The sequence below is a fragment of the Podarcis gaigeae genome, assembly GCF_964106915.1.
Source record: "Podarcis gaigeae genome assembly, chromosome: 2".
NCBI lineage: Eukaryota > Metazoa > Chordata > Lepidosauria > Squamata > Lacertidae > Podarcis > Podarcis gaigeae.
In genome coordinates, this window is record NC_139679.1 from 118,656,563 (window position 1) to 118,677,391 (window position 20,829).

Consider the following 20,829-nt stretch of genomic DNA (forward strand, 5'->3'; position numbering starts at 1 on the left):
GGCAGTATAGAGGTAGACGGCCGGTTAATGGTTAAATCAACAGTCGCGGCTCAATTCGTAGCGAGGCAAGCGAGGGGAGGAGTGGGGCGGGATAGAGGACAGCCTTCCATGCATTTCCTGGCCTGCTTTGCAGCTAAAATGCTGTCTGGCTGAGGTTTATTTTTTGCATTGCCAGGAGGTTGGTGCATGGGGTGCAATGAATGAGGTGCGTGTTCAGAAAGTGCTGCCTAGTGGGTAGAGCATGTGCTGTTTGGCATGCAGAAAATTCCCAGGTTCAGTCGCCAGGGCTGGGAGAGACAGACTCCCTGCCTGAAACCCTGGACAGCTGCTGCCAGTCAGAGTTGACAGTAATAAGCCAGTAGCCCGACTCGGTATAAGGCAGCTTCCAAAGTTCCTGAGAGTAGCAGGCACCCCCTCTTTCTGAATTGTATCAGAAAGGAGTCCCCGTCCCCCCACTGCATAGAATTCATAGAATTGTAGAGTTGGAATGGACCCTGAGGGTCATCTAGTCCAACCCAACTCGAACCCATGACCCTGAGATCAAGAGTCATGCCTTGGAATGTGGGTGACCCTTTTCCAAGTTCACGGTGAGCTCCGGCCCCTCTTTTTCTAGAAAAATAGCTCTGGTTGGAAGGCCAAGGGCAGGCCCATCGTTCTCATCTGCCCTCTGCCCCACCGCACACTAGTGAGGGAAAGAGCTGCGTTCGAATCCTCCCTGCAAGCGGAAATGGCTCTAGCAGGAGTCGGGGAACCCTCAGCCTCCTGCCTTCGGTTCCCAGCTGCGTTAGAGCAGTGGCTTCAGATGTGCTTGACCCCTGAGAGCGCGGAACCACACGCCCGTCGTCTCGAGGAAGAAAGCCAAGCGGGCGCCATGGGGCAGTTTCTGAGGTGGACCGTGGAACAGATGAAGCAGGAACCGACCGAGGGGGTGTTGTCTCGGCACTGGGAAGCCCAGTGGCAGGCGTTCCTGAAGGCCTCGCGGTTCCCCGGGTCGGACCGGGGAGACCCACAGACTGTGCTGTGGGGTGGCGGCAAAATCTTTCTTCCCCATCGGTCCATTGGCCGGCAGATTGTGGCAGATCAGGGGGTTGGCTCTGCAACTGCCCTCAGTGCAGAGGCCCAGCGCCAGAGCTTCCGCCAGTTCCGCTACCAGGAGGCCGAGGGCCCCCATGAGGTCTGCAGCCGCCTCTGGTACCTGTGCCACCGGTGGCTGAAGCCGGAGAGGCACTCCAAGGAGCAGATCCTGGAGCTGGTCATCCTGGAGCAGTTCCTGGCTGTCCTGCCACCGGAGATGCGGAGCTGGGTCCAGGAAGGAGGCCCAGAGACCTGTTCCCAGGCGGTGGCCCTGGCCGAGGAGCTCCTTCTGGGGCAAAGAGAAGCGGAGGAAGAACAGGTGAGGGAGGGCGTGCTCACCTGGGGCCCATTGTGTAAATAATGTATATAAAGCAGACAGTTTGGGGAAACTTCCATTCCTCACTACTATGAGCTGAATAAAGAGCATGAAATCCACACTCAACTCTGAGTATGTTTCAGGTTGCAAAATAAGTTTTTTAAATTCGGTGAAGAAGCACAGACTGTGTTCTCTTAGCTGGCAGAGACCTTTGCAAAACAAACTGAAAACGCTGCCTACTATTTCAGGTGTCGGGCCTGTCCCAAGTCCTGAAATTTCCTGATGATGAAGAGGAACAGGCGTCATCTGAGTCTAGACAGGAGCTCCTCCGTGGGGAGATCATACAGGAGAGCGGAGATTATGCCATTTCTCTGGGTCAGCATCTGTAGTGTGGTATTTCAAATATTTATTTCCTTTACCTGAAGGATATTTACCTTTCTCTTCAGCTGAAAAGGGTCCCCAGAGTGGCTAACAGAGATCTGTAATGGGAGAATCTGAAAGACAGTGCACAAAAGGAAGAGGGATTGGGAGGGAGGAGGAGATTGAGATTCCTAGTTGAGATTCCTGCATTGCAGGGGGTTGGACTAAATGACCCCCAGGGTCCCTTCCAACTCTTAAGATTCTACAAATCTATGGGGGGAAGAACGACAGGCAGCCAAGCACTCCTGCATAATTACAAAGGTTGCCAGAGTGTATTACAAAGATAATTAACATTGCAGCCCCTGCCCTCAGGCTTACAGTCTGAAAGACATGGCACAAAAGGAAGAGGGTTTAGGAGGGAAGAAGACAACACACAACTTAGTTAAAAGGTAAAGGTAAAGGGAGCCCTGACCATTAGGTCCAGTCGTGGCCGACTCTGGGGTTGCGGCGCTCATCTCGCTTTATTGGCCGAGGGAGCCAGCGTACAGCTTCCGGGTCATATGGCCAGCATGACTAAGCCGCTTCTGGCGAATCAGAGCAGCGCACGGAAACGCCGTTCCCGCTGGAGCGGTACCTATTTATCTACTTGCACTTTGAGGTGCTTTCAAACTGCTAGGTTGACAGGAGCAGGGACCGAGCAATGGGAGCTCACCCCATCGCGGGGATTCGAACTGCTGACCTTCTGATTGGCAAGTCCTAGGCTCTGTGGTTTAACCCACAGCGCCACCCGCACCCACAACTTAGTTACAAAGCTGTTTTTAAGACCAGCTGGAAGGGGCCATAAGGTGCTGGTGTCTCAGCTGACCCAATGGGATTCCTTTCTCTTCTCTTCGTTTCTTTTTTTTTTAGTTTTTTTATCTATAGTTTTCAAATATATACATTTCATTAGTTTTACAATCAATTTAACATTTAAAATTTGGACTTCCTTCCCCCTCTTTCTGCAGTTCCTTAATATTTTTTTAAAATGTCTTCTGCATATCAAAATTCATTTAACTTGCTCCTTTAATTATCTACTGTAACTATATACCCTTAAGAAACTGCAGGTTATTACAATAATCCTGCTAATGGTTTTATCTTTTCACAATTTATCTGTAAATATTCAATAAACCATTTCCATTCTTTTATAAAGTTTGTCAGCTTGATTTTTTAATTCTCCCACTAAGTTGCGTATATTTTTGCATATTCCATAAGTTTTAGTATCTGTTCTTCCTTTACTAGGACTTCTGCTGTACAGTCATACCTCATGTTATGTTTGCTTCAGGTTGAGTCTTTTCAGGTTGCATCCTGCCGCAACCCGGAAGTACCGGAAAGGGTTACTTCTGGGCTTCACCACATGTGCAGATGCGCAAAATGACGTTGCGCGCATGCGCAGAAGCGGCGAATTGCAACCCGCACAGACGCGGGTTGCATTCCTTTCAGGATCCGGAACGGATCCTGTTCGCAACCAGAGGTACCACTGTAGATGGTTGGAATGGCTGCTGCCAGGAGAGACCAGGGGTTCTTTAGCTGTGACTCCTGCATCGTAGGGGGTTGCCCTAGATGACCCTGGGTCCCCTCCAGGTCCCTCTACAATTCTGTGCCTCTGAACATATGCACACGCACACCTGCACATACTCATTTTATTCTTATTCCAACAGATGATGCTTGGGGGACTGAGAAGGATTGGGAATCGCATGAGGTGTGGTCGGGAGGAATTAAGAGCAGAGAGGAGGAAGCTGACGCTGAGAACCGAGAAGACGTCCTCGAGGGGGCGAATCAAACGGAGATGTGGAACCAGAGACCCGTCGCTGGCCACCTAAGCCAGTTTGGAACGTTCTATGAGCTATTGGCCCATCAGAAACCACGGCCGGAGAAGAAGCAGAGCACCTGCGTTGTTTGCGGAAAAGGCTTCAGCCGCAAGTCAAACCTTCTCCGACATCAGAGAATCCACACGGGAGAGGAGCCCTACAAGTGCCCGGATTGCGGGAAGACGTTCCGCTGGAGCACGAGCCTCATTGCGCACCAGAGGATCCACACAGAGGGAAAGCCCCATGAGCGCGGGAAGAGCTTCGACCACAGCCAGAACTTTGCACGGCACCAGAGGCTCCACCACAGGAAGAAGCCACACAAGTGTGTCGATTGTGGAAAAAGTTTTAGGCGGAGATCGAATCTGGCTATTCATCAGACGATCCATGCAGGGGAAGAACCTTTCAAGTGTGCGGACTGCGGGAAAAGCTTCAGCTACCAGTCAAGTCTCAGCAGGCACCGGAGGGTCCATGCAGGGGACGAAAGATTCAAGCTTTGCTTTCGAATCCAGCCTCACTAGACATCAGAGCATCCACTGTGGGAAAAGTTTCAGTGACGAGCTTCTTGCACATCAGATCATTCCCGCCAGCACATAAGCAGCCAGACTCTGTTCTAAGAGGATGGAGTAAAATAAAATATTTTTGCCTTAAGGGTGGCGGAAATGTTTTGGTTTTTTTCAAAAACTTTTATTGATTTTCACATTTATCACATAAAAAAGGAAGAAAAAGGAAGAAAAACATTACAATACACAAAAACAACATAGAAAAGACACACAAAAAAGAATTTTTTACTTCCAAATCCTAATTTCATTTCATCGATAACTGACTTCCTCGAATCCCCTCTAACTGAATTTCATTGTATCTCCTGTTTAGCAGTTCTCCAAATTGATATTTCTAATAATATTATATTCTTACATTTACTAACTTCTTCTCCTTTATTAAAATTTTAATCCCTAATGTTTATTAACAACATATTCTTATTCTACCCCTAAGCCTAATTCTTACTTCCAAGAAATTTCTCTTAATCTTATGTTAGAATATTGAGCCAAATATTCTTTAAAATTCTTCCAGTCCTCTTGTGTCTCCTCTTCTTTCTGGTCGCAGATTCTTCCAGTCAGGTCGACTGGAATCCATCATCTTCATCTGCCAATCTTCCATTGTTGGTATCTCTTGCGATTTCCAATTTTTGGCTAATAAAAGTCTTGCCGCTGTAGTGGCAAACAAAAACAGTCTGACATCTTTTTTGGGCAATTCCAATCCTTGGGTGGCGGAAATGGTTTTAATACGCTAAGTCACATATTCTCCCTTTGTGACCCGGATGCAAAAAGAAAGCAGAACACAAGTGCGCACACAAATTTGTATTGTAAAGTGCGGGATCCTATCCCTCTTTGTTTTCTCCCAAGCAAGCAGCATTGCCTTGCCCTATTAGGGCCACTCTGCTCTCTTTATTTAGGGAAGACAACAAATATTGAGCGGACAAACAAACAAACAAACAATGCAAGGAATCGTCCATTCTACACCTAGAAAAGCTGTAAATTAAAACAACTTGCAAACATTTATACATCGAACTGCCTGTTTCACTAATTTAGGGAAAGGGCACAGAACTGTGTGGGGTTGTGAGTGCGACAGGACTGGGGTCCACAACCAGATAATCTGTTTCAACACTACAAGGCTCCCATTTGCTGCTGGAACATCTGCTCCATGTGCCCTAGGAATGTCACTGCCCCCATTCTCCATGTGGGTTCCATCCCACTTCTGACACCAATGTGATGTGTTCCCAGCAGTGAGGAGCTCCAGGGGCCATGCCAGCCTGAGTCTAGTTCCCTTTGGGAAGAGGAATTGCTGGAGAATTAGGGTGTGTTGCAATATTTTGTTGAGTTGAGTGATCGTCCCTTCCTAGCCCGCAGAACTGAACCCACACACGCCAGGAGCAGCTTTTCAGAGCACGGAGATAAACTTGACTCCCTCCCAAGTTTCTACAGTTCAGGCAGTCTTTAAGCAGTGGAAACGTTGACAGCCATATCTCAGTAGAGCACTTTTACATGGAAGCACAATTTAATGAATTGGTGTTGCTTCCCTCGAAATCCCAGTTAGGCTTAGGGAGGAAAGCTTCCATTCCTAGGTGTTGTGTTTGGGGTAGGGACTGGGGCAGCAACGCCAAGGCTGTGCGTTGGATCCAAAGGTTTGTAGCTTGCTGGTAAATGATCTGCTTTGCATGGTTGAGTCCTCAGTATTTCCAGGTAGGGCTGGATACATCCCTTGCCTGAAAACCAGGATAGCCACTGTCAATTGCTATAGACAAAGCTGGACTAGACAAGCTTTTGTTGTTGTTGTTGTTTAGTTGTTTAGTCGTGTCCGACTGTTCGTGACCCCCTGGACCAGAGCACGCCAGGCACTCCTCTCTTCCACTGCCTCCCGCAGTTTGGTCAGACTCACGCTGGTAGCTTCGAGAACACTGTCCCACCATCTCGTCCTCTGTCGTCCCCTTCTCCTTGTGCCCTCCATCTTTCCCAGCATCAGGGTCTTTTCCAGGGAGTCTTCTCTTCTCAAGAGTTGGCCAAAGTACTGCAGTCTCAGCTTCAGGGTCTGTCCTTCCAGTGAGCACTCAGGGCTGATTTCCTTAAGAATGGAGAGGTTTGATCTTCTTGCAGTCCATGGGACTCTCAAGAGTCTCCTCCAGCACCATAATTCAAAAGCATCAATTCTTTGGCAATCAGCCTTCTTGATGGTCCAGCTCTCACTTCCATACATCGCTACTGGACCTTTGTTGGCAAGGTGATGTCTCTGCTTTTTAAGATGCTGTCTAGGTTTGTCATTGCTTTTCTCCCAAGAAACAGGCGTCTTTTAATTTCGTGACTGCTACCAGGGAAGAAATCAAATTAACCTACCATAAATGGAAGTCTCATCAAGCATACAGAGGGTTGCAGTATAAGACCCAGATTTGCAACCTCAGCTTGGAGGCCTGTTGGGCAACCTTGGGCCTGAATTTCACACACAAAAACCACGTTTTTGCAATTAACATGAAAATGAGTGTTAAACTTGCACTATATTGTGTTATATTTCTGGAAGTGTCTTCCATGTCGGGTTAAAGCTCAAATGCAATGCATAAATTTGCAGTTAGGGTCATGCCATGAGAACGGATCAAACTGCCCCTGTGAATGTAGATGTGTGAATGCCGCAGATAAAAGGAACTAAATCAAACGAATGTCCCCAAAGTAGCCATGCCCACTGAGTTCAATAGGGCTACTCTGAGTAGGGCTGGCGTCCAATGCTCAAAGTCTGAACACACTCAACCATTGCACCATACTTCTGGAACTCCTCGCTGCAAGATGTGAACTGCAAGGTCATTTGTTTTGTTTCCCCCCCCACAATTTTGAAATGATATTTTATTGGGGGGGCGGAATCAAATATAAAGCAGCAAAGTGATGCGAAAAGAAAAAAAAGGACAAAACACACAATCTTGTAATAAAAGGGGGACAATGACATTATATGAATATATTCAAAAAGACATAACCCATACATTATTTTATAAATTCGATATTATTATCCTAATACCAATGTAAATATGAATAGTCTATTACATTTTGTATAAATTCGTTCCAAATATTGTCGTATTTATCCAAGCAGAGTCTACGGCTGTGAGCAGCCTGTTGCAATATGATAATCACATTATCAATCCACTGATTTGTTATTTCTTATTACGGATTAAAGGTGATCATGTCTTTACTCTTCCAGTTCATCGGTATCAGCCTCTTGACTACCATTAGAGGGCGTAAAATCCATTTTTGTTAACTTCCATATACGTAGTAGGTATACAGTTCAGAAGAATATTCTCTGCTGAATTTTAAAGTGTTTTCTTCCCTGAACAGTCGAGTCATACAATCCAGCACTGCAAGATCGTTTGTTGAGAGTGCTGGGAACTGTAGTTCTGCGAGGAGCAAACTATAACTCCCGGGATTCCTGGGCAGGCGGAGCTGCGTGGGAATGTGCTTCAAACGCGAGGTGTGTACAAGAGGAAAACACCCGTGCAAAAGAATATCCACGCGTTTCTGAGTGGCAAGGGAATCTTTCGCAATTCCCATCAGCAAGAGAGAGGCACTTGCAAGGATCAACAGAGAGCGGAGGAGCCTCGATCTCCCGGGAACGATCCATTCATTCAAAAGCAAATAAATAAATAAACGCAAAAGAGACCAGGATGTGAACCTAGCATAGCACAGCCCCCTTCCTGGTCTGGCTCCACCCTTGCCCGGAAACTGCCTTTTGAAAATGCATGCATGGTGTCCCCCCCCCAACACCCCCAAAATCCTCCAGCAATATAAAGATTTAGGGTGCCCCATCTGCACTGAGGAAGGATCTGGAGCGATCTGGTGAGTTGAAGGAGAGCTGGCTGGGAGGGAGCCGCTGATGCAAGGGGAATCGTCGCGTTGTCAAAAACAGGTTAAGAATGAGGCGTAATTGTTATAATAACACTGAAAAGCAAGGAGGGTGGAACATTAGAAGCCGCCTTAGTCGGAGTCTGTCTTGCTCAGTGCTGCCGACACTGGCTGGTAGCCGCTCTCCTGCATTTCAGGCTTGGGTGCTGGGGATCGAACTTGAGACTTCCCGCTGAGGATCCTGGCCCCACCGCTTAATAATCCCCCCCACACCCTTCCTGTTGTAGCAATTGTAATGTGCTGGGCTAGATGTCGTATGGTTTTTAATCCAGTTTTTAATCACTCCTCTTATTTCGTACACATTGCATTTATTGCATTGCCATTTGGATTCCACAGGATCTCAGTTCTAGCCCGCAGAAGAAATAAAAAAGCAATAAAAAATAAAATTGGGGTGGGGAGAAGAGTATTTAATGCAATGCAAAGAATAAGCTGCAGACCACTTGGTTGAGGCTTGTGTCCAGACCGCAGAAAAAGCGCACGTGCACCAGAGTCCATTGTTCAATGGATGTGCTCTGAGCATGGCAAAGATTGCATGCTACCCAATAGGATTTACTTCTGAGTAAGTGTGGGTCCATAAGTGTGGGACGTGGGTGGCACTGTGGGTTAAACCACAGAGCCTAGGACTTGCTGATCAGAAGGTCGGAGGTTTGAATCCCCACAACGGGGTGAGCTCCCGTTGTTTAGTCCCTGCTCCTGCCAGCCTAGCAGTTCGAAAGCACGTCAAAGTGCAAGTAGATAAATAGGTACCACTCCGGCGGGAAGGTAAACGGCGCTTCCATGCGCTGCTCTGATTCGCCAGAAGCGGCTTAGTCATGCTGGCCACATGACCCACAAGCTGTACGCCAGCTCCCTTGGCCAATAAAGCGAGATGAGCGCCACAACCCCAGAGTCGGCCACAACTAGACCTAATGGTCAGGGGTCCCTTTACCTTTACCTTTAAGTGTGGGTCCGTCCAGTTCCTTAAACTTCATTTAAGCAGCACAGATGGGATTTTGGCTGCACCTTCTAAGGCCCCATTGGCTCTACATCACAGCTTAGCACAAAGTATCCTGGGAATTGTAGTTTTTAAAGGGTGCTGCTGACGGTTGTTCGGAGACCCCTATCCGCCCCCAGAACTACAATTCCCAGAGTTTCCTGGGAAGAGAAATTGATTATTAAACCACTCTGGGAATTGTAATTCTGCGAAGGAAATAGGGATCTCTTCACAACCCTCAACACCCTTAGCAAACTACAGCTCCCAGGGTTCTTTGGGCCGAAGCCAGGGCTGTTTAAAGTTCTGTGATACTGCTTTAAATGTAAACTGCAGACGAGGCCAACGATATTTCAATAACACCCACCCCAGCCCCAAAATTCCCACCATGGGTCATGGAGGCAGTGCCCTTGCAGTGGGAGGGAGTTGGACTAGACTACTTTTGACGTGCCTATATAATTCCAAAATTTATTTATGTATTACATTTATTTTATTTCTTAAATGTATATCCTGCCATCATCATCATCATCATCATTATTATTATTATTATTGATTGAATTTATATACCAGGGCAGTTCACAGAATAAAATCAAGATATAAAACAAAATACATAATAAAAATTAAAAACAACAACCCACTAGCCCCCTGCTCCCAAAGGAGCATATACGGGGATGGGGACGTATTGCTTCAAATTTGCATGTATTACATAATTTACATATTCTCTGCATATATTTAGCATAGGTAAAGGTAAAGGGACCCCTGAATTAGGTCCAGTCGTGACCAACTCTGGCGTTGCGGCACTCATCTCGCTTTAGTGGCCGAGGGAGCCAGCATTCAGCTTCCGGGTCATGAGGCCAGCATGACTAAGCCGCTTCTGGCGAACCAGAGCAGCGCTTCCCGCCGGAGTGGTACCTATTTATCTACTTGCACTTTGACGTGCTTTCGAACTGCAAGGTTGGCAGGAGCAGGGACCGAGCAACGGGAGCTTACTTTGTTGTGGGGATTCGAACCGCCGACCTTCTGATTGGCAAGTCCTAGGCTCTGTGGCTTAACCCACAGCACCACCCGTGTTAGCATAGGTGGCCGTTATTTCTAGGAACAGTGCAGGGGTGGGGAACTTCAGGCCAGGAGGGAAAATTCGGCCCTCCAAGCTTCTCTTTCCAGCCCTGTAATGTCTCCCCAGCTCTCACTCCTCATTGCCCTGCCTCATACCCTCCCTGAGTGGTTTTGCCTGACCCGACTGTGCCCTTGAACTCAGACCCTAACCCTGTTTGGATGGAGAGGGGTTTGTGTCGATAGTAGCTGACCGTACAATGGCAAAATCTACATTTGCCGCTCCAACCCCTGATGCCTCTGGGCCTGCACAACACTCGCATGCGGCCCTCAGGAAGTTGCCCAGAAAGGAATGTGGCCCCGACTTGAAATAGGGGCTCCTGTGGGATCATTCACTCTCCCATCCTCTTCTTTCCCCCTCCAGGGAGGAAACTCGACGTGACTATTTAGAATCTCGCCCTTCTTCCTTCTAGAATTTCCTTCCCTGTGGCGCCCTCTTTGTGAGATCAGCCCGGGATGAAAATGGAGGAGCAGGACCCGGCGGGCGAGGGGATGAGGAGGAACGATCCCTGGGCGCTCCAGCCTGAGACCGTGGGGGAATTCCTTCCGAAGACGCTGGGAGAAGAGATTAAGCAGGAACCGGACGAGGGGTCCCTGCAGCAGTGGGAGGCCCAGTGGCAAGAGTTCCTGAAGACGGTGGAATCCCCTCCGTCGGGACGGGCATCCCCGAGTTTGGCGGAAGAGGCCTGGGACGACACCAAGGCCTTCCTGGCCTCCTTCGAGCAAGTGGCCAAAGCCTGTCGCTGGCCCAAGGTGGAGTGGGCAGCCCGGCTTCTGCCGGCCCTCAGCGGAGAAGCCGAGCGTGCCTTTGGCAACTTGGAGGCCGTGGACAGAGAGGATTATGGGAAAGTGAAGGCGGCCATCTTGCGAGGGGACGCCATGCGGCAGGAGGAGCAGCGCCGGCGCTTCCGGCGCTTCCGCTACCAGGAGGCCGAGGGTCCCGGAGGGGCTCACAGCCACCTCCGGGAGCTCTGCCAGCAGTGGCTGAGAGTCGAGAGCCGCACCAAGGAGGAGATCTTGGAGCTGCTGATCCTGGAGCAGTTCCTGGCCGTCCTGCCGCCTGAGATGCAGAGTTGGGTCAGGCCGCGCGGGCCGGAGACCTGCTCCCAGGCGGTGGCCCTGGCGGACGACTTCCTGCTGAGGCTGCGGGGGACCAAGAAGCTGTCCAAGCAGGTGACGTATGTTTGCTGCTGGGCTTGCGGTGCAGCGGCATAACTGCTGGCCCATTCAGCAAAGCTAAGCAGGGTCTGGTGAGGTTTCGAATTGGATGGGGGACCGCACATTGAGATAGCGGTTGGACAAGATGACTCTTGAGGTCCCTTCCAACTCCGTGCTGGAGCAGGGGTTGAGAAGGGAAGCTGCTGGCCATGGTATATTATTATTATTATTATTATTATTATTATTATTATTATTATGTTTTGCTGTTTGATGAGAATTTGCCTAAGAACCCCATGAATGCTAACCTCCAGTTCCCTGATGAAGGAAAGGCAGGCTATTGGTGTACGTAGTGGCAGCCATTATTATTATTATTATTATTATTATTATTATTAATTGAGGTATTGAGGTCCAGAGCTATGCTAGTGACTGATTTGTTTTTGAGAGGTGCACATATATGTGGAAAATGGTAAAGGTAAAGGGACCCTTGACCATTAGGTTCAGTTGTGGCCAACTCTGGGGTTGCGGTGCTCATCTCGCTTTACTGGCCGAGGGAGCCGGCGTACAGCTTCCAGGTCATGTGGCCAGCATGACGAAGCCGCTTCTGGCGAACCAGAGCAGCGCACGGAAACGCTGCTTACCTTCCCGCCGGAGTGGTTCCTATTTATCTACTTGCACTTTGACGTGCTTTTGAACTGCTAGGTTGGCAGGAGCAGGAACCGAACAATGGGAACTCACCCCGTCGCGGGGATTCAAACTGCCGACCTTTTGCTCGGCAAGTCCTAGGCTCTGTAGTTTAACCCACAGCGCCACCCGCGTCCCTTCATATATGTGTACATGCAATTAAAAAATCAGCCCTCCTTTATTCTTCTCCCCATAAGTGATGAAGGAGCAGCCATGAACTGGGTGTGAAAGAGGATTAGGACGATCCCTTTAGTTCTCCTCTGTGTTACAGGCGGCATTTGAGGACACGGATACAAGCCGGGCCTTGTCTGATATGGAGCAGAAGCAACTGTGCATGGAGGCAAAGCAGGAAGATGACAACAGGGAGGCAAGCCTGTTGGGTAAGGAGGGGGTGGTTTCTGGAACCTTCTGGAATGTTCTGGAACATTCTTAACCTCAGACCCCTAAGACTCTTCCCAGGCCACATGCCCCTCTACCTGAGGTCACACCTGTCATCATCAATCATCATCATCATCATTATTATTATTATTTATTGAATTTATATACCGCCCTGTACCCGAAGGTCTCAGGGTGGTTCACAAAGAAGCCACTAGCCTGGCTCCACAACCTGCCTTGAATATTTTTACCTACAATTCCCACAGTTCCCTGAGAGGAGGCATCAGGTTGTTGTTTTGAATACTTAAATGTATTTTGTTCCATCATACATATGATATACACACACAAACGTAAAAAATACAGAAATATCAGAAAGAGGACCATGTGTCTCTTCTCTTAATCTGACAACAAAATTGGAAGGTGTGAGAAGACGTTTGTGAGCAGAAACATTAAGAGGTCCATTATTTCCCATACTGGTAGTGCCAAAGAACCCTGGAGGTTAGCTGTTATTGGTGGAAATGATATTGTACGCACAATATTAAAATGCTCCGTATCTTCCAGGCCTCAGAAACCATTATATTGTGGGTTATATTTTCTGCCATCTCCTGGTTCCATGCATTTTTACACACCACAGATATCTGCAGGCCTTCCAGAATCTTCCGTTTTTGTGCTCTGCCAGCAGCCACGATGTCAATTCTTTAGGTTGCAGTCTTTATATGGAAGCTGCAAGGTCATTTGTGCAGTATTTCTTTAAGGTAATAGATACCTCCTGATACACATTGGACCAGAATTTTTTTTACCAGTGAGCACTCGCAAAATAAGTGGGGGGAAATATTCCTCATGCTCAACATCCCCACCAGCAAAGATATGTCATTCTTGAAGGAATTGATTGTTCAACCACTCTGGGAATTGTAGCTCCGTGAGGGGAATAGGGGGTCTCCTGGCAAAACTCAGCAGCCTCAACAAACTACATTTCCCACAATTCTTTGGTACAGTACTGCTTTAAATGTATAATACAGAGTAGGGCCACTGAGTCGGCCCTAACCAAACCTCAGAGGAGCAGAGCAACATTTATTTGTTTTATGGCATTGCATTTATAGCCCACTTTTTTTGTCCATGGAGCCCAAGATGGCATAATTTAATCCCCACCAGCTGAGAGGCAGTGACTGGCTCAAGGTCTCCCAGTTCGCTTCGTGACCCAAGTAGGGATTTGAACTCTGGTCTCCCAGGTCCTAATCCAGAATTTTAACCACTACACCAGGCTGGCTTATGTGGTAGGTCAACATTTTCGCAACATCTTTGAGGTCCCCACATTCCTCACCCCTGCTTTAGAAGACCGGTTTGAGAGATTTAGCGTATTTTTCGCTCCATAAGACGCACTTTCCCCCTTCTAAAAAGTAAGGGGAAGTGTGTGCACGTCTTATGGTGTGAATGCAGGGGGGAGGAAGGCAGGAAAAGCCCCCGAAAGCCGCACACAAGCTCTGCACGGCTCTTGCGGGCTTTTCTTCAGGAGGGAGAAGGGACTGACGCGGCCAGTCAGTTCCTTCTCCCTCCTCGTAGAAAAGCCCGCAGGAGCCGCACGCTCCTTAAAGGGTGCGTGGCTCCTGTGGGTTTTTGCGGGAGGTGGGGGTATTGCCATAGCCGCACGCAGCCTCTCCCTGCCGGAGAGGTTGCGCGCGGCTATGGCAGAAGCCAAGACAGCGAACGGGATGCATCCCACTTACTGTCTTGGCTTCTTTGCTCTTTGGGGCTCGGAGGGGGGGTTAAACCCGGGCTTCCCCGGCAGCCCCGAGAAGCTCGCGGACCAGCTTGGGGAGCAGCGGAAGGTTGCCTTCACTGAAACCTGGAGAGCGAGAGGGGTTGGTGCGCACCGACCCCTCTCACTCTCCAGGCTTCCAAGGTTGCTGCCTGAAGGCGACTGAATGCACCTTGAACGGCACCTTGTTTTAGGGGGGGAGAACAAAAAAAAATATTCTCCCCCTCTCTGCGCAGTGCCTCCTGCCGCTTCGTTGAAGAGGCACTGGGCAGAGAGGGGGAGGATTTTTTTTCTTGTTCTCCCCCTCTAAAACAAGGTGCGTCCTATGGTCGGGTGCGTCCTATAGAGCGAAAAATACGGTAGTTTTCTCTGTTGGGTCCTTTATTGAGTTCCTCCTCTTAATTTCAACAGGCGATGAGTGGAACAGCAAGAACGAAGGGAATTTCTCAGGAAGAGCCAAGTACGAAGAGCTGAAAGAGAATTTCTGGAGCCAAGAGAGACCTGCATCCATCCCTCGCCAGGGTGGAGACTTCCACGAAACCCTGGTCCAAAAGGAAAACCAAACAGAAAAAAGAGGGAGCGAGTATCCCGGTGATCACTGGGGAATCTACACAGAGGAGAAACAAAGTAAAACTGCAATGTTTGGGAGGGACATTATTGAGAGCAGACAGCTTACCAGATGTGCAACACTCCAGAAGGAGGAAAACTCTTATATATATCTGGATGGTGGAGAGGGTTTCAGTCACGGTTCAGATCTTAGATCACATCAAGATGCCCCCAGAGGTGACGAACAGTATAAATGCTCGGACACAAACAAGAGCTTCTGTGATCAGTCCGACCTTCCTAAACATCCGAGAATCCCCAAAGGGGAGAAGCAGTATAAATGCTTGGAGTGCGGGAAGTGCTTCGGTCGGAGCGCGCACCTCACTTCGCACCAGATAATCCACACCGGGGAGAAACCGTACCAGTGCCTGGAGTGCGGGAAGAGCTTTGTACAGAGCGCCCACCTGGCTTCGCACCAGATAATCCACACCGGGGAGAAACCGTACCAGTGCCTGGAGTGTGGGAAGAGCTTCAACAAGAGCACAAACTTCCTCAGGCACCAGAAGCTCCACAAAGGGGAGAAACCGCACCGGTGCGCGGACTGCAGCAAGAGTTTCTCGGACAAGCCCAGCCTCATCCAGCACCAGCGAGTCCACACCGGTGAGAAGCCCTACAAATGCTTGGAGTGTGGGAAGAGTTTCAGCCACAGGGGGAGCCTTAGCGCACATCAGAGAATGCACACAGGGGAGAGGCCATATATGTGCTCCGACTGCGGCAAGAGCTTCCGCGACCAGTCGAGCCTCATTAGACACAAGAGGATCCACACCGGGGAGAAACCGTATACGTGCTCCGAGTGCGGGAAGAGCTTCAGCCAGAGCACCAACCTCACTTTACATCAGAGAATCCACACGGAAGGGAAGATGCCCTCCGAACCTGCCCACATGCTTAACGCAGGAATGGCCGTCTTAGTATTTTCCACGAATCCTGCCAACGGTCTTGTGGCATCGTAGAAGTCGACATGGTTATTGCGGCATGTTAATATGCCACGGACTAGAATTCCCTTAATCACATGTACGCTATTAGGACAACAGATGGATCTGTTCCTTTCGGGGCCACACCCATCCTGGGTTTCTGAAGCTAGGAAGGTAGTTAGAAGCAACAGAGTCTTAACAGTAGTTGTTTTAATGTTTTTTTTTAAATAATATTTATTAAAAGTTTCCAATTACAACAAAATATAAAAAACAAAACATCCAAATTTAAAATCTTGTTTTCCATAACATCTTTCCAGGACTTCCCCTCCCCTCCCCCTCTTGTATTCCAATTCTTACTTATAAATTCAGCAATTTCTTATCCCAAATTTTGAACTTATTGTCATTGACCCAATTTAAAAATATTTTCCCATCTCCTAAAATCGACCTGTTCCCTTCCACGCGTTCCCCCCTTTAACATACATTACAAATTAAAGTATAATAAAATAAAATGTAGTTTAACACCCTTTGGATTCCAAATTTCCCTCCCCCTTTTCCCGGTTGCGTTCCCAAAATTTATCAACATCTGATGTCTTCCTGGAGCTCCCACAATTATTTAAGCCATAGTCCTTAACCAGTCATCTTTAATTTCGAATGCCCAATCTTGGAAGGAGTCTGTCTCAAAAAGGCCAATTTTTTCCATCCAGATTTTTATACATTAGGAGTAAGAACTCCAATTTTATTTCTTTAAACCTTTCAAATCTGGATGTCCCAAATGTTCCCTCTTCCAACTTTATCCAATTCTTGTTATTCTTGTTATTCTTGTTGTTCTTGTTGATCTTTCTCCTTTTCTTTTCTTTTTTCCTTTCCTGTTTTCCTGCACAAATGTTCTAATTCCAAAAGCTTCAAATTCAGCTGCAGAGGCTCTGTTATTCAGGAACGAAACATAATGCCAAGTCCCTTCCATTTTTCAATAGATAAGTCTATTGTCTTCTTTAGTATGTCAGCCTCTGTAGTCAAAATAGTGTTCCATTTCTGCAGTTTCCCAGGAGATAGAAAGTTCTATTCAAATTCCCTGTCAACAACTTGTAATATCCCTCGGCTCCTCTAGGTGGGTTGCAATAACTCAGTTCCCTTCCAGATCACCCCAATCAGTCCAAATAACTTGTTATTCCTTGTTTTAAACAATTTGTATCCAATTTATAACAAATGTAACCGGCAAAGTCCTTGTAACAAAGTTCTCATTTTTGTTCTTCTGCTTTGACAGCTCTTTGACAGCTGTCAAAACCTCTCTTTGTCTTCTCCCGGCGCTCTCGCAAAACGCTCCCAGGGTTCCGGGGGGGGGGGGGTTACTTTTTAAATCAATTCCACTTTTCTCCTCCAGCTCAGTCTTATAGTTTTCCGTCGCGAAATTAATAACTTTGTAAAAATAGGGTTGCACTCGATCTTAGATGTCAAATCCTTTGCTTTAACTCCTCTACAACAGGGGGGGGGGGGCTGACTTCCTTTTTGTGCCTCCCCCGCTCGCTCCGAATTTTAAAAAAAATTTATCCCCCTTTTTAGTCCAGGTTCCAATTACTCACGGGTTATTCTTTTAGGTCCAGATTTTCAATAAAAGAAGTCAGCGCTCTCCGTCGAATGGCATGCGGCTTCACTCGGCAGGGGAAGCGGAGGACTCAAAGCACGACCCCCCCCCTGTCACCCGTTCCGTAGCCTTTAAAAAGGCTCCTTCGGGGGCCGGGGGGAGCGCAAAAGGTGCCAGCCGAGTCACCATGTCCATGGGTTTCAGCGCCCATGGTTTTTGAGGGTCCCCGCGTCGCCGGTGCGGTAGGACCCAGCCCCTGCCGAGCAGGCTCCCTCCGGAGCTCGGAGGGAGTCTGCCATTCGGCGATGGCGCCAACCCGGAAAGCTGTTTTTAATGTTTTCTCTGGAACTTTTCCCGTTGTTTTGTTGGTGCGTTTTGTTGGGATGGTGTGAATCACTTCATGGTAATTCATTTTATGTAAACAGAATAAAATAAGGATAAAACTGTGTAACTATTTGGAACGAAAAGGGTTCCGGACAAAGCACGTTTCTGAAATTCACATGAAAGTACGAGATCTGCAACAAAGCGAGATCTGCAACAAAGTGTTGCATCGTGGGGCGCCTCCTGTTCAGGGTGCCAGCCTGCCAGCCATGCCCTTTTGCAAGATACAATGGTACCTCGGGTTAAGTACTTAATTCGTTCTGGAGGTCCGTTCTTAACCTGAAACTGTTCTTAACCTGAGGTACCACTTTAGCTAATGGGGCCTCCTGTTGCTGCCGCCACACGATTTCTGTTCTCATCCTGAAGCAAAGTTCTTAACCTGAGGTACTATTTCTGGGTTAGAGGAGTTTGTAACCTGAAGCGTCTGTAATCCGAGGTACCACTACTCCGTTCTAATGCTCTCCAACAGTCAACATTCTGTGGTCCTTGAGCATTCCCAGTTTTCACTGAGATGTTTTGGGTCATCTCCTCCCCGGCCCCCTCAGTTAAGAGATTTTTCTCCTCTAAAGATACTTTGCGCTTCTGCAGAATTTAGGATTCCCTGAGCTTGCTTGTGCCTCCCTGTTGTGTGGTGAACCTTTGACCCTCCAGATGTTGCTGTTTGGCTGCGGAACAGACTCCCTCATGATGTGGCGGACTGTCCTTCCGTGGAGGTTTCTAAGCCAAGGTTGGATGGCCATCTGTCATGAATGATCTATTTGAGATTCCTGCATTGCAGGGGCTGGACTAGATGACCCTGGGGTCCCTTTCCTTCCAACACTGCAATTCTAGGAGCAGAGCGGGTGACAAATGTTCATAAGAAGTGGCCTTAGTCCAGGCCCATTTCTCAGTCGAGCCTAGGACTGCCGCCTCTAGAGTGGCAATGGAAGCTGGTTCGTGAGAGCCAATGGGGCACTGCCCCACCAACCTCAATCTGCCCACAACTAGCCCACAAAAACCTGTCATCCTGTCCGGAAGGTGGCCCTGGCTGTCACCTTCCTTTTCCTCACTGAGTGCTGCCCCTTAATGAACTCAACAGGGAAGCAGAAGATGGAGAGAAAACTAAAATTAGGTGCTGTCAGAGCCACCCGAGGTCCCAGCTCACAAGAGACCAAAGTCCAGTCCAAGTTATATACAAAAGGTTTTATTGAAGAACATTGTTGTCGTTACATCCAAGCTCCGTGGCTCCGCATCTGTTACCCTTAGATGTTAGAAGTCCCCTCTGAGTCAGTCCCGCCCCTGCACCAGCTTAAGAGGCTTGTACTGCTCCACCTTTTCCTCTCTTTCCTTTTCCGCAGGGTCTTCCTGCCCCCCTGTGCTCCCTCCCTCCGGGACTCCCCCGAGGCTGAGTCTTCTGCCGCCTGCTCCCCCCTCCTTCGTGCTTTGGGACCAGGCTCCTCCTCAGGGCTCTCCTCATTTCCACGCGCCTCCACATTTGAACTTGGCGCGCGTACGTTGCCTCTGACCTTCCTTTCGACCGTTACGCTACTCTCGGTACTACACTCCTCCCCTTCCGGCAGGACGTTTTGCTCCGAACTCCTTCCCCTCTCTGCTTCCTGTTCTGCTCTTTCTGACACACTGGCAACTCCACCCCCTTCACTCCGTTCCAACGGAGAGGCCGGTCCCGATCTCCAGCCCCCACTGGGGATTCCCCCTTCGTTCCCCTGCTTCTGACTGCCTCCCTCTCTACTGCCCCTTGGCCTGACCAGGGGGGCTCCCTTTTGGGAATCCTCGGATTCACTTGACGGACTCACTGACAACCTCGGGTCATCGTCGTCCTCTTCCTCGTCGCCCTGGGACCCCTCCCCCTCGCTCTCTGTCCCTGAAACCCTGACAGGTGCCATTGCCTCTAGTGCCACCTACTGCAATACACTTTATGTGGGGCTACCTTTTAAGGTGACCCGGAAACTACAATTAATCCAGAATGCGGCAGCTAGACTGGTGACTGGGAGCAGCCGCCAAGGCTATATAATACCAGTCCTGAAAGACCTACATTGGCTCCCAGTACGTTTCCAAGCACAATTCAAAGTGTTGGTGCTGACCTTTAAAGCCCTAAACGGCCTCGGCCCAGTATACCTGAAGGAGCGTCTCCACCTCCATCGTTCTGCCCAGACACTGACGTCCAGCGCCGAGGGCCTTCTGGCAGTTCACTCCCTGAGAGAAGTGAGGTTACAGGGAACCAGGCAGAGGGCCTTCTCGGTGGTGGCACCCGCCCTGTGGAATGCCTTTCCATCAGATGTCAAGGAAATAAACAACTATCTGACTTTTAGAAGAAATCTGAAGGCAGCCCTGTTTAGGGAGTTTTTAATGTTTTATGTTTTATCACTTTATCACTTTATTATTTTTATTATTATTATTATTATTATTATTATTATTATTATTATTATTATTTTGGGAGCTGCCCAGGGTGGCTGGGGAGGCCCAGCTACTACTGTTGGGCTTCCTGTTTTCTACCTTATCAACCCCAAAGGACACCAATCACCATGGCTGAAAAGAGGAATTCTGCTGCAGAACTTGTGTCTCTGGTGGCCACATTCATCCCCTATGCTTAAATCGCTATGATACCACTTTAAAGAGTCATGGCTTCCCCCCCCAAGTATTCTGGGAGCTGTAGGCTAAGGGTGCTGAGAATTGTGAGGAGTCCCCAAAGTGCTTCAATTATTCATTCCTCTTCCCAGGGAACTCTGGGAATTGTAGTTCTGTGTAGGGAACAGGAGATCTTTCCTAACAACTCCCAACACCCTTAACAAACCACATCTCCCAGAATTCTTTGTGGGCAGCCGTGATAATGCAGTATCTTCGCGCTTTAAGGGGAGGGGTGGTACCTCTGGTGGAGGTCAAGTCCTGCTCCTTCCGGGGTCATTTGTCCACCTTTGGTCCCCACCTGCACTTGGCTCAATCTCACCTATGGCTCCTAGAAGCCGTCAGCATGCGACAGCGGCCACGATCCCAGGAAACGGCTCCAACTGGCTGGCTAAATCAAGCGAGGGCAGCCGATAGGTCTCAAACCCTCAGTGAGTTAGGGACTTCCCCTGCATGCAAAGACAGACTGTGGCGGATGGAGCAGGTGAGACCAGGAGTGAGTCTCACAGCTGAGAAGATGGTTTCTGCATGTGCTGCAGGGAGCCCATCTAGGAGAAGGAAAACTCTGATCCTAAAGCTCTGCTGCCTCACAGGGTGCCTTCAGGAATAGAAAAGGCTCAGGAGTAAACCCTTTCACAAATCCAGAGGGG

The 20,829-nt window shown here is 48.7% G+C and overlaps 3 protein-coding genes across 8 annotated transcripts in view; all 3 read left to right on the forward strand.

Annotated features, from left to right (window-relative positions):
- The window catches only part of LOC310837584 (uncharacterized protein), a 128,206-nt gene that overhangs the window by 86,079 nt on the left and 21,298 nt on the right, over nucleotides 1–20,829 (forward strand). The gene's annotated exons all lie outside the window — the stretch shown is intronic.
- LOC310837676 (uncharacterized protein) lies at nucleotides 728–4,245 on the forward strand (the record flags this gene model as incomplete). Of its 2 annotated transcripts, none has more annotated exons than XM_083724640.1 (3): nucleotides 728–1,394; nucleotides 1,661–1,765; nucleotides 3,448–4,245. In XM_083724640.1, 3 exons carry the CDS (start codon nucleotides 728–730, stop codon nucleotides 4,113–4,115), a joined length of 1,440 nt encoding a protein of 479 aa, XP_083580766.1. In that variant the 3' UTR covers nucleotides 4,116–4,245. The 2 variants fall into 2 exon arrangements, with proteins under 2 accessions (XP_083580766.1, XP_083580765.1); XM_083724639.1 differs by having other exon boundaries at nucleotides 728–1,393; nucleotides 1,639–1,765.
- On the forward strand, nucleotides 7,817–17,627 carry LOC310837443 (uncharacterized protein). 5 transcript variants are annotated; one of them, XR_014560538.1, is made up of 5 exons: nucleotides 7,817–7,961; nucleotides 10,475–11,283; nucleotides 12,221–12,329; nucleotides 14,492–15,801; nucleotides 17,501–17,627. XR_014560538.1 is itself a non-coding variant. In XM_083724049.1 (4 exons), the coding sequence occupies exons 2-4, from the start codon at nucleotides 10,567–10,569 to the stop codon at nucleotides 15,631–15,633; spliced, it is 1,968 nt and encodes a 655-aa protein (XP_083580175.1). In that variant the 5' UTR covers nucleotides 7,817–7,961; nucleotides 10,475–10,566; the 3' UTR covers nucleotides 15,634–15,809. The 5 variants fall into 5 exon arrangements, 3 of the variants coding, with proteins under 3 accessions (XP_083580175.1, XP_083580177.1, XP_083580176.1); XR_014560539.1 differs by having other exon boundaries at nucleotides 7,832–7,961; nucleotides 10,524–11,283; XM_083724049.1 differs by lacking the exon at nucleotides 17,501–17,627 and having other exon boundaries at nucleotides 14,492–15,809.

What these genes read in the sequence shown, in the direction of transcription:
- LOC310837443 (XM_083724049.1), top strand. Translation starts at nt 10,567, where the DNA reads ATGAAAATGGAGGAGCAGGACCCGGCGGGCGAGGGGATGAGGAGGAAC. An exon ending in CCAAGAAGCTGTCCAAGCAG is followed by an intron (nt 11,284 to 12,220) that starts GTGACGTATGTT and finishes TCTGTGTTACAG; the next exon opens with GCGGCATTTGAGGACACGGA. An exon ending in CAGGGAGGCAAGCCTGTTGG is followed by an intron (nt 12,330 to 14,491) that starts GTAAGGAGGGGG and finishes TAATTTCAACAG; the next exon opens with GCGATGAGTGGAACAGCAAG.